Source organism: Myotis nattereri (genome assembly GCF_964212035.1).
Source record: "Myotis nattereri genome assembly, chromosome: 17".
Taxonomy (NCBI): Eukaryota; Metazoa; Chordata; class Mammalia; order Chiroptera; family Vespertilionidae; genus Myotis; species Myotis nattereri.
In genome coordinates, this window is record NC_138092.1 from 11,972,678 (window position 1) to 11,987,967 (window position 15,290).

A 15,290-nucleotide genomic window follows, 5' to 3' on the forward strand; every position below is an offset into this window, starting at 1 on the left:
ATATGCCCTATATATACATATATACATGTATATATACATATACATGTATATATACATATATATATGTGACTGTTTCTTACAAATGAATAAAATACCTGGATAATTAGAGATGAGATAAGAACACAATATTGAGTTTAGGGTTTGAGTCTCGTTAAAAGAAACCTTACAGAAGTACAGTCCCCTGCTGAAGTTAGTTTTGACTCGGAAGTTCCTAATACATTTTTACTATTTCTCTTTAAGGAAAAATATTATTTTGAAAGATGTCATATTACACACCTGCATTTGCTTGAAACTTGGTAGCTTGATAAATTGATAAGATAACTGGGTCATATGTTAAGTTTTTTGAAAACCAACCCAAACATAGATCCCAATAAAAGAATGTTACATATTTCCTTTTAACGGCTAAAAGTATTTCTCAGGGCTCTTAAATTACCATATCCTGATACCAAGGGAAAATAAAATCTGGACTTAGAGTCTTGTTTGTACTTAGAGGGCTTTCCGGACAGGAAAGCAGCCTGATGCAATGCAGTCAGCCACAATACCAGTGGGGCATTACAGGTGAACGCTGCAGCTGTGCCACTCCACCACAGTGCATTACAACTGTATGCTGGAATATTTCCTGTACAGAAATAGGGTTTGGTTAACTTGGTTTCCCAAGAGTAGATCACATTAAAATGTTATAAAATCATGATTTCCTGCATCTGAATACTTGTGGTTTCTCAACTGGTTCCAATAGTTTACGTTTTTGGAGTTTTTTTGTATGGCTTCTATTAGTTGAAGATGTATAGAAGCTTTCTTTTCCTTCTTCAAAATCAACTAAAAAGCAGATACATGTAAAAAGAAATAATATTATTTAGAAATAAAAGCTAAAACATTTGAGATTGCAAACATATTTGTATTTTATGTCATTATTAAATGGTAGATTTATACTTTGGAATAGACACACCAAAAAAAATTGACAAATACCATTATCAGATTAGATTTTTACTTATCAACTATGGAAAAGTATCTTTATTTAACTGCATTGATTGTGTGTGATGAATATGTTTCTCCTCTTATCATTATAAATAACTAATTATAAGAAGCGTTCTTCATGTTTTAAAGTCACAATCATAAATAGGAACTTCTTCTATACTCTACAAAGGCAAAGCTGTTTGTTACCTTACTAGGTTTTAATGTTTATATTACTATTTATTCTCATTTCTACATATACATGGTCTCTTTCAATCATCCATCAATCCATTATTACATGCTCAGACCTCCCTTTCTATTTCTTAACTATCCACTTCCCTACTCTCTTCCACTCATCTATTGAAAGCTCTTGAACCTATCTACTTGTAATCTTTCCAGTGCTCTCTCCATTGGAGAATATATTTGGTCTTATCACCACCTTGACATTGCTATAAATGCAATATATACTTTTACTTAGTTAATGAGGTAAAATAACTTTCTATTAATAAAATAAGAGTTTCACAATGATTATACTTTCAAAAGTTATCACCTATGAATGTTCTACTGTGAAAGCCTTCCCTCCACCATCCCTAGAGATGGAAGTCAGAAAGAATTCAAGGAAATTAATGTAAAGGCTGCTTGGAACAGGATCACAGATAAACTTTTAAGCTGAGAAGCTTAAAAGGAAAAGCCGAGGGATAAAATGGCTACAGAATTTTGAAAGCTCCATAAAATTCCTGGAAACTAGAAGAGCATACACATGTGTGTGGCTGTGCACTTGCCCAGGCTCTGTGCATGCTCAAGATTGACCTGAGAAGGCCCTGCACTGTCACCTCTGGTTGCTCTTAAGGCTCTGCATCAGTAGGAAGGGAAGCTAACACAGAGTTGAAGGCATGCGTCAATAGGCACACAAACCCCCCAGCAATGGCCTTACTGGTTCCAAACCTTTAAGGAAATCTTTATCTAATCATTAACTGACCACTAAGCTCCCTGAGTAAAAACTTCACTGATCATATGACGAAGAATACATGCAAACAACTACAACAAATAGCAGTGACAGGACGCTCTGGGGAAGAGAGAGAATCCGATTTCTACAATTGCCATTATTTACTAATAATATAATAATAGTAATATAGTTAATGATATTACTATTTTATTGTGTCACTATTTTATTACTATTTCATTACATCACTAATATAATAAAATGTTGTATCATTTAAAATATTTAGTTTTTGACCAAGAAAGTATGTGACATGCAAATAAATATGAAAGTCTAGCCCATATACAGGAAAAAAACAATCAATAGAAACTGTACCTAAGAACCCAGAAGTTGACCTTACTAGACAAAGACTTTAACCACCTATTTTGATCTTTACTTAATTTTTTTTAATTTGTTGATTGGTTTTTAGAGAGAGAGAGATGAAGGGGAAAGAGAGAGAGAGAGAGAGAGAGAGAGAGAGAGAGAGAGAGAGAGAGAAATCTATTTATTGTTATACTTATCCATGCATTCATGGGTTGATTCCTGTATGTACCTTGACTAGGGACTTAAGCACAACCTTGGCATATTGGGACAACACTGTAACCAACTGAGCTACCCAGCAGGGCTAACCACCTATCCTATATAATAAAGATGTAATATGCAAATGGTCTTTACATAATGACCTACTGTGTAATGACCGGATCACGGATCAGCAGGAGGGTGGGGCAGCGAGCAGCAGAGAGCTACAGGAGCTGGCAGGGCAGCAAGGGGGGGGGGGGGGAGTTCCGGGAGGGCGGGGCAGTGGGTGGAGAGCTACAGGAGGGCGGCAGCAAGCTACTGGCACATGAGTTCATGTGCCAGGCTACTAGTTTTAAATATGTTCAAAGAATTTAAGGAAAGCATTGTCTAAAGAATTAAAGGAAAATAAGACAATAATGTCTAATTAAATGGAGAATATCAATAAAAAGATAGAAATTATTTAAAAAAAAAAAAAGAACCAAAGAGAAATCCCAGAGTTGAAAAGTATAACTGAAATGAAAAATTCATTAGAGGTGTTCAACAGCAGATTTAAACAGGCAGGAGAAAAAAATCAGTGAGCTTAAAGTTACATTAATTGACATTATTGAGTCTGAAGAACAGAAAGAAAAAAGAATGAAGACAAATGAACAGAGCCTCAAAGATCTGTGGAATATAACATCAAGGGAATCAATATACTAGTATATATGATGGGAGTCTTAGAAGGGAAGAAAGAATATTTGAAGAAATATGGCTGCACATTTGCCAAATTTAATGAAAAACATTAGTTGACACATCTGAGAAGCTCCATGAACTCCAAATAGAATAAACTCAAAGATTTCCACACCAAGCACAGTCAAACTTTAAAAAACAAAAACAAAAACAACCTTGAATGCAACTAGAGAGAAGTGACTCATCATATGTAAGGGATACTCAGTAAGATTAGCAGCTGATTTCTCATCAGCAGCCATTGAGGCCAGAGGCAGAGGAGTAACATATTCAAAATGCTGAAAGGAAAAGTCTGCTAAAGAGAATAATAATTGCCAACTATAAATTCCTGGGATAAATGGTAAAGATCAAAATGTATTCTGCATTTAGATTTCTTCCTAAGAATTCACTTTAAAGAAAATGGGACAGGAAATTGTTAATGACACATTATGGGGTCTGTTTTTCTTCTTTAATCCAAAGGTAACTAGTTTAAAGAGCATAGGATTTACAGCCCAAAGGTCTGCCACTAACTGTGTAATCTTGAACATACTACCTAACTTCCCTAAACCACAGTTCTCTAACTTCTCTATCTGTAAAATGGGGAGCATATTTTCCTCACTATGACAATGTATAAGAAAAATCTTTGTAAATTATAAATGGCTATTCACAAGGTTGTTTTATCTATCAAGGCTGCCATCAGTATTATTATTACTGCAACTACCAAAAACACAGGTGGTGGTGGAAAAACATATGCTTTTTCCCAACTGTAATCACCTGTTGACGTGGAGACCCAATAAGTCTGGAAATGTGGTGGGAGGGTGACAAAGATGGTACCCTCTGCTGTAACCAGGCTTTAGTGACTTAGTCCTGAAGGGAACTCCAGCTTCTTCAATTACTGGCCAACCCTACATAGTCAGTTACCTCTATTTTGTCATAATATAAAGGAAAGGACAATTGAGGCAGACTGATAGAATACGTCGTTTACTAGATCTCTTGTTTTTTTTTAAAATATATTTTATTGATTTTTTACAGAGAGGAAAGGAGAGGGATAGAGAGTTAGAAACATCGATGAGAGAGAAACATCAATCAGCTGCCTCCTGCACACCCCCTACTAGGGATATGCCCACAACCAAGGTACATGCCCTTGACCGGAATCGAACCTGGGACCCTTTAGTCCCCAGGCTGACGCTCTATCCAGTGATCCAAACTGGTTAGGGCTAGATCTCTTGTTATCGTGCACATAAATACAGGGAAGACATTTCTGTATCCTTTGCCTAGTTTGCTTAGTGGGACTGAGTGGGCAAAGGGCTAATGGCCCAGCTTCAGCAGCCCCTACACAAAGAAATCAGAGCTTTTATCTGTGAGGACACATGGGCAGTTGCAACCCTGCTAATAGTCTTGGCAGTACTATTAAGTAATAAAAACAAATTAAGTGCCAAAATATTCTTTGTACCAAAAATATTTTTAAATCACCAACACACATGCAAATCTTCCCAAATTAGCCATCAAATGGAAACAAATTGTGGAATAACATTTTAAATGCAAAAATACACGTGCTCTTACCAACTGGCAGATATACAACCTAAAATATATTCATATGCAGAGACCACATATGCTTAGAGTACAGTTTATTATGTATGGCTGGCTAATTTTTTAGGTCCTGTCAAATAATGCATAGGAAAACAAAATGTAATAAAAATATATATAATCTTGACAGTCATTTGAAATGTACCATGTGTTACATGTGGAATGTTTTCCAGGGAAGCCAATTTACGTCTTCCCACTTCTCATGACTCAGTACTAGATATTCAGGCTTTCTAAACTATTTTTTGGCAACCAGACTTTCTTGGAATAGTCATCTTTCCTTCAAGTTATTCCGTGCCGGCATTAATAAATCCTCAACTATAGATATGTAACTAAAGATCATTCACATCATCTCTTTGAAACCTAAAAGCACATAATAAAGTTATTTTAAATAGATCACACAAAATAGAGCCCAGAATTATTCCTTGAGAATAATTAATTGCTACCACATGAAGCACAAAATGACCGCACTAGATTTTTAGTTTAATTATGTTGCTACTAACCTAGAGATTAGCTGGGAAATGTCAGCTTCTCGCTGGGAAAGGAAGATTAGTGAGCTAATGGAAAGTTTGTTAAAAAGTGGGTGTGATTACAAAATAATTTGAAGGGAATGGAGTGTTCAGTATATAAGCAAAACCTTTTCAAAAGAAGCTAAAATTGTTACGTTTACAGCCCCTATCTGCATTGATTAATTTAAGAACTATTAATCATATATCATGAATCAGACCCTGTACTCTGAGTTTTTTGGAGAAATACCTGGAGTTCTTTAAGAATAGTTGTCGGAGAACACGGAATGCGAGCCAGGCCTCCGGAAGGAGCAGTAGGCTACCTTTAGACTCAAGCATTGCCCCTACCCCTCCTAAATCGGAACTCAGTTCCAACACATGCCTCCCTTCCTTCTTTCCTAGTCACCGCTCAAACGATAAGACTTATACTCTCTTGTCTAGATACTGATTTGTATCCTACTGTCCTCTTACCAACCTCCTTCCTCTTCCACCTCCCAACTCTTCCACTGAGCCTGCCGAATACCTGCTCTGTGATTAGTGAACTTACCTAATCCTCAGCCTCTCCTTCAAGCATTTCCCTACCCCTTTAGCTTAAAGGAAGTCTTGCTGTCCCCTGGGGCTCTCTGCGCCATTGTGACCCTCTGAGGTGGAGGCTGTTGATTCTCTGGGATCCCATGGTCAGGAGATGAGATGTTCTCCTTGCTCACCAACACCACTTGCCTTTATCCTTCTACCGTCCTGTAAAATTCTTCTGCTTCTTCTAGACTCACTGCACCTAATTATGTCATCCTCACCCCTTGTGTTGCATCTGCTCACTTTACCATTTTCCTTCTCAGAAGTCTTGGTCCCAGGGCTTCCAGCCTGTTTCTCCACTGCCATCAGCATTCAGGCCAATGGCCCAGCCAAACGCCAGCTTGATCTCCTCATCCTAGTGCTTTTCTCCCCACTCCATCTAACTACCCTCTCCCACACACAGCCCTGGACCTTGGCATCATCCAAAAGTCCTCTGCCTCCTGAATCATCCATTTCAGCATTCTAACCTCCCTCACAGCCTCTCAGTCTCTCCATCCTGCTTACTCAGCAAGCCCTGCTATAGTCATCTAGTAAACTACTATCATATATAAACCTATAGTTCTCTGATTTCTGCCTATCCCTCATCTTACTGTCTTCATATCCTGTTTAACTAGTTTATATACTTAATTCATCACTTCAAGCACCCTCTTGCAAATACCCTAAACTTTGCTGCTGTCTGTCCTTCCATTTCCTGCAAAAGGTTAAGGCTGGAAGACCCTGTAACCCTGTGCTCTCTGAACAACCAACTCCGTACTCAAGATTTCCATTTGGATGGCTTATTGGGGCCTCCAATCCAGTTTGTCTAAAAATGAACTCACGATCTCCCCTCCTCTACATGAGACAAGTGATTCCTACCTCTCGCTAAATGACATCAGTATCCACACAGTGGTTTGAGCCAAAAACCTGGGAATCATTCTTGACACCTCCCTCTTCTCACATATAATCAGTCACCAAATTTTTATGTCCCAGGAATCTCCCACATACCACTCCACTGCCACCAGCAATATGCTAAGCTACTACTTTTCTAGCTTGGACCTTTTTAATCCTAACAGTAGCCTCTACACAGTATCCAAAGGTTTTAAAAACATAAACTTGGCTGCATTAACTTCTTTGCTTCAAACCTTTCTAAGATAACCCTTTGATTTTATTAAGGTAAGGCCCCAAATCCTCAATGTGGCCTAAAAATAATATGGTTTTTTATTTGCTGCATTTCACAGATGAGGCTCAGAGTCATTAAATAAGTTGCTCAAGGTCTTAGAACAGTGATTCAAGTGGCAGGGCCAGGGTTAATGCAAATAAGATTTTTTTTTTACGGAGGGGAGTTGAGGAATGTGGGTGACACCTTTATTGTTTTGGGGGCAGGGAGACGCTCAGGAGCTCTCCGTGGAGTGGACCCACAACAAGATTTTTTTATGATGCAGAAATAGGAAAATACAAAGATTATATCCATAAGATTTATAAATTTATGGCTCAATATATGTTTAAATGGACAGTTGACTAAAGTTCCCTTTAAAATAGTAATTATATTCAATGTTATTAGCTTTTCTTTTGAAGTTTTAAAGATAAATATATTCTTATAATGGGAAAAGAGTTCATATGTGACTTTTGCAAATGCACTTACAGGCATACAATTTTAAAATTTTTTCAACAGAATTTTCATTGGGAGCAAATTTATTAATAACCCTTTATTAACCAAGGAAAGTGGGGTGTATAAAGGAAAATCCTGACAAACACATAACTGGCATATTTGGGGATGTATTTCTTTAGTAGTTTTTTATTGTTTTTTGAATTTGCAAAGTAGCCTGGAATGTTCCAATTGAAGTATGTAACCACAGAGCCAGCCTCACACATAGTTGCAAACTAAATAAAGTTTTTTATTTGGTTTTCTTCCAAGTTTCTCTTTTTTATTTATCTCAGTTGCTCTCCTCTAAGCCCATGTTGGTGCAGTCCACTGTAATTGCCATGAAACTGCCAATGGCTGCCCACAATAGTTCCCAGCCTGGATTCCCTTAAGTATGGACCTATTCCAACCCACGCCTCGTACATCAAAACTGCGAGGGCTTTTTCCTTAAGGCCCCACTCTGCTTCCCAACGTGACAGCTAATTTTCATGAGCTATTATTTATTAATTTAATGGAGAACGTCTGGAGACAATACCAGAAACAAAGTATATGTTCACCCTTTTCTGGTAACCTCTCTACCACAATGATGATTTTGAACTTTACATTCTATTATTTGTATTTTAAAATAGGTGTTTTAAATATGCTTTTCCTAAACTCATTTGTCCTCTTCCATTGAAACTTTTATATTCTTACACATATGTCTTACACCACTTCCCACATCTTACCACCTTTGGTTGTGAGTGTCCTAAGCCAGAGGGATGACTCACTGGCAGTCACTGGCAGTCCAGAGAGGAATTAAGCAAAAAGATATTCCTTTGTCTCTCAAGTCCTAGCCAACATGAAGGGACACGTGGTAATAGGTATGCAGCAGAAACCTGTTGAACTATGATTATAATGTTTCTGAACACCCAGGTTCGGGGTTTACTATTTTCTTCCAAATCCAACCTATTGTAAAGAAACCTAACAACCAGTACTCTTGATTACCACTGATCATAGCACCCATGCTTCAAAAGTGTTCGTTGAGCATGAGAAAGATAAGTAATTCATAACTAACATTTCTTAAACTTTTAGGATGTGCTACTAATTAAGATGCTTTGTCTCATTTAATCCTCATAATAGTTCATGACAGTTCTGTTATTTTCCTCTTTTTAGAGGTATAGGAACTAATGTTAAGAAATTAACCTGCCCAAGAATGCATAGCTTAATGGAACCAGGATTTGAATCTCATTAGGTCTGACTCCAGTGTTCATGCTTTAATCTTCTGTACTTCGTGGTGAAGTTTTAATGTGTCAGAGATGGGCCAAATCACCCAGTATGTGATTCACTCATTCATTCATTCATGAATTATTTATTTATTCATTCAACAACTTTTTTTGAACATTCACTGTCTACACTTTTCCAGGTGCTGTGAAAATCCATAACTTAGCCAAATAGAAATCATGCCCTCAAGGAATGTGTCTACCAGGGACGATGTTAGATATAGAAATAACTGTGACATGAGGTATACAGGGGTAAGAGCTATGAAGCAGATCCCATTTTTAAAAAAGTATTGTAGTTCAGAAAAAGGAGAGGTGAAAACACTAAAAGAAGGTGGTATTTCATCTGAACCTTGATAGATGGGAAGGATTTAAGTGTGAGACAACAAGAAACTAGAGAGTGTGGGGTATTTCAGACTGAGAGAGGATATAGGAACAAAGACCCAGAGGGGAAAGTTAGAAAAAGGAAGTCATGGAAAGCAAGAAAAGAATTTTAAGAAATGGTAGCTGGAAGTAGAATGCTATGGATGTGTTACTTGCCACTGACCAGAACATATGCCTGTTTCATCACAGTTAGCCTCTCGTGCATAGTGCTGCATTCTCCTTCCTCCCATCTGGCACCTCTTCACACATGAGTGCTCAAGTTCCTTGAAAGAGAAGAAACTTCCTTATAGGTGGGGAAAACATATTATCCCCATTAAAGGATTAAGAATCACTATTAAGGAAAGAAAGGTTAAGGAGAAATCTATTCTTTCGGGAAGCTTTTATTAAGATCCTATTATGTCCCCAGAACTGTTAGATGCTAAGAGTATTTTTAAAAATAATGTGCCACTTTTGCAGGTGTCTCTCTCCCCCCCCCCTTTGCCCACCTCACCCACCCCTGCCTTCTTTGCTCTCACCTCTACAGAAATGGGAACTGTCAATCTTTCAAAACTGCCAAATTAGTGAATTAAAAATATTACATTATTGCTTTATTTTGAACTTCTTAAGTATTAATGAAGTTGAGTATCTTTTCAGGTGTCAGGCTGGTTATATTTTTGGTAAACTAATTGCTGTCAATGTCTGGGATTTTACCTGTGCAAGCTAATAAATTTGCCTGTCAGTGGTTCATGGATTCTGGCGGAAGACATAAGACTCTTGGGTCAGAAACAAAGAACATTATTGCTCGCAAGCAGCATGAGCATCACGTTTGCATTGGTTTCTCTTGCCGCCAAGTCCAAAGAGGGCAAAAGCTGAAGGGCACCCAGGGGGATGTTATGCGTGGAGTCCATAGGTGACTCAGCTGAGGAGCAAGGAGCTTGTCACCCACCTCTTTCAGAGCACAACTGCTCTTGGTCCTAGAAAGAGACTACCTCATCCCTGCCTGGTTGCACTCTGCAAACACAGCCTGCGAAATGGTCCCAGTTAACAGTTTTCAGGGCCCTGCATCCTTTGCATAATTAGTAAGAATACGCAGAGACGTTTAAGTCCCATGGCGAATTGCCTCTTCCAACAACGGCCATTGTTATGTGCTCACTTACCATCTTACTGATTTATAAGAGCTCTCTGCTATTACAACAGTTATTCCCAGGTCTATCATTGACTATACTTCTACTTTGTTTTTGTTTTGTTTTTTAATTTTATTTCATCGATTGTGGGGTTTTTACAACCGTGAGTTCCAAGCCATGCATGGAAAAAGGATGCCCTATTATGATAAAAATATCAACTGATTTTTTAAATTTTAACCTTTTAGTTTTTAGCCTTTAATGTTTGGTCCTTTTGAAATTTACTTTAATGCAGGAATGATGTAGGGACCCACTTTGGTTTTACCAAATGGCTAGCCAGTTCTTGCAACCTCTTTCCCCTACTTGTTTGAGATGACATCTTTATTACATACTAAAATGTATTGGTGCCTACATCTTATACTATTTTCATTCTATTCTTTTAATCTATTTCAGTGGTTCTCAGCCTTCTGGCCCTTTAAATACAGTTCTTCATGTTGTGACCCAACCATAAAATTATTTTCGTTGCTACTTCATCACTGTGATGTTGCTACTGTTATGAATTGTCATGTAAATATCTGATATGCAGGATGGTCTTAGGCGACCCCTGTGAAAGGGTCGTTCGACCGCCAAAGGGGTCGCGACCCACAGGTTGAGAACCTATGATCTATTTGGATGTTACTACTACAATGTTATCTTTTAATTACTCTCGCTTTATACAAATTTTTTTTAAATATATTTTATTGATTTTTTACAGAGAGGGAGGGAGAGAGAGAGCTAGAAACATCGATGAGAGAGGAACACCGATCAGCTGCCTCCTGCACATCCCCCACTGGGGATGTGCCCGCAACCCAGGTACATGCCCCCGACCGGAATCGAACCTGGGACCCCCTCAGTACGCAGGCCGACGCTCTATCCACTGAGCCAAACCGGTTTTGGCTACTCTCGCTTTATAATACACTTAACACCTGGTAGAATTTGTCCCCCATTATTTCACTTTCACTTAAAAACTTTCTTGGCTCTTATCACATTTGTTTCTTTTTTGCATCCAAAGTGTTTTATTGGGATGATTCCCCACTCACCTTGCTTCAGGTGCTTTTAGTGCTGCTTCCTTCTGAAGGAGCATCCTCTGCGAGCCTTGCTTTTCCTCCTGTCAGCTGACGGAGGGTGCGGGGCAGCCAACACGCAAAATGACCGTTTGTGCAGGGCCAGAGACGGTGGTGATGTTACAGCATCCTGGGCGTTTCACATCCAGGAAGTAGGAACTGGGGCTCTGCACCTGGTGCTTCTTGCTTTCTCTTCTCCTCTTCTGGAGAGGGATAGAGGACGTCCTTGGCGAGGGGCATGTGGTCCTGGGGAGGGCATCACCACCGGAAGAGCTCACATATTCTTAAATGGGTCTCTTAAAATAAAATAGGTAAACAACATGAATATAAGTATTCATTATAAAGAAATTATGAACTACTTAACCCTTTTTAAAAGTCTTATAATGCTGAAACTTCTTTGAAGGTTTAATTTGCACTTTAACAAACATAGCAGCATAGTTCCCATTTGCACCCTTTGAAACCTTTTTTATTTTAATATAGATTCCTTGCAGTTTGGAATACTGGGATGAACTCCAGAAGGTTTTTGTTGCATTTCGAGAATTCAGTCTGTCTGAAAGCAAAGTTTGTGAACTGCAGTTGCCAGATGTCAATCTTGTGAATGACCAGAAGACACTGGTATCCTCGGATCTTTGGAGAATTGTCTTGAACAGCAGTCAAAACGGAGCTGATGACCAAAGGTAACTCAGTGGAAATGGAATAGAGGCATTGTGTTGGGGAGGCCATCGTTGTCATCTTATCTGGTGACCCCTCACTTAGCGGCTAGCAGCTGTATCTGCCTCAGTTACAGATGAACCAGAAAGCAGAGAGAGCTGGTGTTTCAAATATGTGTACTAAAAACTCCTGTTTTGCTCATACTAAGCCTTGACTAAGAACCTCTTCCTTAAATATAAAAAGTGCAAAAAACAAACTACCAAAAGAATCCAGTCATCCTGAACCAAAAAATATAGAAAAAGAGCCATATATACCTCACAATTTGTATAATGATAACCTTAGGAAATTGGAAGGTGAGGGGAATGGATAAATAGATTGAATTGTTTCCTTCTAAAAAGATAACTTTTGGAAATAGTTCCTTCTTAAGTGGTTTTTAGAATAACTATAAAAGACAAACCTCCAGACATTAGAAAAACTTGGCTAACCAAAATAATGTACCCAAAGGATTTCTAATAGCCAAACTTTTATTTAGCTCTAGTTTCGGTTTGGTCACATCAGCCTCTAGAGCTATAGAGGTATCCTGACCCATGTCCCCAGAGCTTCCTGTCCCACACCTCCTACAGGACACCTGGTTCCTGGCAAAAAGGGCCCAGATTGTCCCCATTTTTAGTGTAGCCTCAGCATTTCCTCTTCATGCTCCCATAAAAGAAGTAACCGCATCACATGCAGTGGAGCGTGCCTTTGCCCATGTGATGTTCTGTGGACAGTGGCCTGTGACCCCCTCCTGCTGCCCATTGTTTCCAGTGTCCTGCCTTCCAGTTCTCCTGATGGAGGAATCTTAATCCTTTTATATAATCCCTCCTTTTTTCCCCCCCAAACAGCATCTGACACTAACAGAGAGAAAAGGAATCCACCATTCAAACACCCTGAAAATCAACTGTTTTTTCTGTTACCTTTATTTTTGCCCATTATTGTACGCCTTTACAAGCTCATAATGATAGTACACCATTGGATATTCTGATTTTTACTTTATATTTTATAGCGTTTGAATGCTTTCTCTCTTTTTTATTAATAATAATGTATGTTCATTGAAGAGTTCATTGGAAAGTATGACACTATTCCATGCATAATTATATCACAGTGAAATAACCTATTAACATTTTAGTCTGTTGCCTCCCAGTCTTCTTAATTGATGACTTTGTATGCTTAATAATAATATGTTTCATACTTTATATATTCTATTTCTAGGTCATTTGGGCTCTTCAAAAATAATTACCTTTCTCAGAGGGTACCCAGTAATATATGATTAGTGAAAATGTTTCAGAGGAGTGGGGTCTTGATTTTACCTGTATGTAATGCAGCAATGAAAAGAACACCCATCCTGTGAGAATTAGCAGATGGATGGAAAGATTGCCTAATCTAAGTATAGGTTACCTAGTCAGAAATGAGGAAACCTCAGAAAATAGAACTATGTGTAATAAAATTTACTGTCAGGTTAGAAATCATTTCTTGATTCTAATTATGAAAGAATGCATTTTCATTATTGAAAGGAGCATTTTAGACAAGGTTAATTCCTCTGAATCTGAAACATCCATAAAAATTACTTTTGTGGTAAGCTTAGCACTACAGAAATGTAGAGCCTTTGGGGATTGGAAATTTATGCAGACAATCAAATTCAGGCAATTTTTCACCAAGCTTCTGACACTGTAAGCACAGATCTTTTGCCCTCACCTGGGATTTTTCAACTTACCTAATATTTCACAATTGATCTTGCTTTAAATTGTTTGAGATTAGCTATTTTTCAGGTAGAAACTGATATTAATGAAATTGAAATTTAAAAAGTTGGTTTAAAAGCCCACATAATAAAACACTATTAAGACATTTTTCAGAATGGACAATAAATTTCACCCAATTTCTAGAAAGAAAACATCAGTGCTTTGATGAACGTCAGCATTTGATTATGAAAGAAACTGCTACAGTTAGCTCCAGTATATTCTGTCACTAGAAATCTAGAACTGGACAAAAACTTGACACTTTTATAATAAGAGATGGTCTTATAAGTAACATTTTCTTTGGTTTGAGAAGGATATTCATCAGACTGTACATTACTGAAGAAAGAAAAAGTTTGTAAAGAATAACTCCCATGTCCATAGTTATCATAAAGTTGCAATAGTGTAGGCAGCTCAGTGGTTCAGCATCACTGTACCTGTGCAGTGGAAGCACTGCTTAGTGGAGAATTTCACATTAGAGCCGGGGCTCCAAGGCCTGACTCTCTTCCCAGCTAGCTCTTTGGCCTTGAGAACCTGATTTCTAAGCTGAGGCCTTAAGGGATGAATAGGCGCTAACTAGTCCCAAGAGGAGCTAGTCTTCAGCAAAGAACTGGAGACAAAAGATTCACACTCATACCTGGTGTGTTTATCCCATGCAGGTGTATGATCTTTAATTCAGTCACCATATATGTAATAATTACATTCCACTATTGTAACTAATGATTTGCTTGATCATATGAAAATGAGTGATGAGTAATGATTATGGTGGGGTTTTTTAAGTTAGCATTTGAAGTAGAGTTAAATTCAAGCTTAGGTTCCACAATAGTCTTGGCCTTTAGGAGACTTCTCTTTGCTTGTGCACTGGACCAGAAGCAAGAGATATGACCTTTAAGCCCTGATCAGATATCCATTTCAGCCACTTGTTTTTAATCTCATCGTCTGTGTGTTTGCCCACACCCATTGCTGAAGCCTACATAACCCCCTCTATCAGGCCCCGACAAGAAGCAGAAGGCACACTCTGACTGGAGGATTGAGGAGAGTTGAATGAAAAGACTATTTACAAAGGTCCACATGGGTAGGTTTAAGGGATGGAGCTGGGAACCCTGGGGAACCATCCACTCTTAGGCCTAAAGGATCCAGGTGACGGAGCATTATTACCAAAACTAACGCCGAGCAGGTTTGGTAGGTACTTTGCGTAAGAGAGGCACAGCAACGTATGGTGATACTGCCAAGGAGTCAGGGGAATACGACCCTCACCCTCCTCTTCTGTGGGCACCTCCCACTGGCCCAATCAAAGGACAAAGCAGCTTGTTTTGGTTTTTTTTTGTTTTTATATATTTTTGTTGATGTCAGAGAGGAAGGGAAAGGGAGAGATAGAAACATCAACGATGAGAGAGAATCATCGATCAGCTGCCTCCTACAGTTCCCCAACTGGGGATCGAGCCCGCAACCCAGGCATGCGCCCTGACCGGGAATCTAACCATGACTTCCTGGTTTGTAGGTCAATACTCAGCCACTGAGCTACATCAGCTGGGCAAAGCATCTTGTTGATATAGTCCAGGGGCAAAGAAAAGGATGGGGAAGAGTAG

The 15,290-nt window shown here is 38.6% G+C and overlaps 1 protein-coding gene across 1 annotated transcript in view; it reads left to right on the top strand.

Annotated features, from left to right (window-relative positions):
- VPS13B (vacuolar protein sorting 13 homolog B) overlaps positions 1 to 15,290 on the top strand; it is a 610,900-nt gene that overhangs the window by 503,726 nt on the left and 91,884 nt on the right. The window contains exon 40 of the mRNA XM_081111114.1: positions 11,762 to 11,958. Coding sequence (XP_080967240.1) covers positions 11,762 to 11,958 — 197 coding nt within the window. The remainder of the gene's footprint in view (positions 1 to 11,761; positions 11,959 to 15,290) is intronic.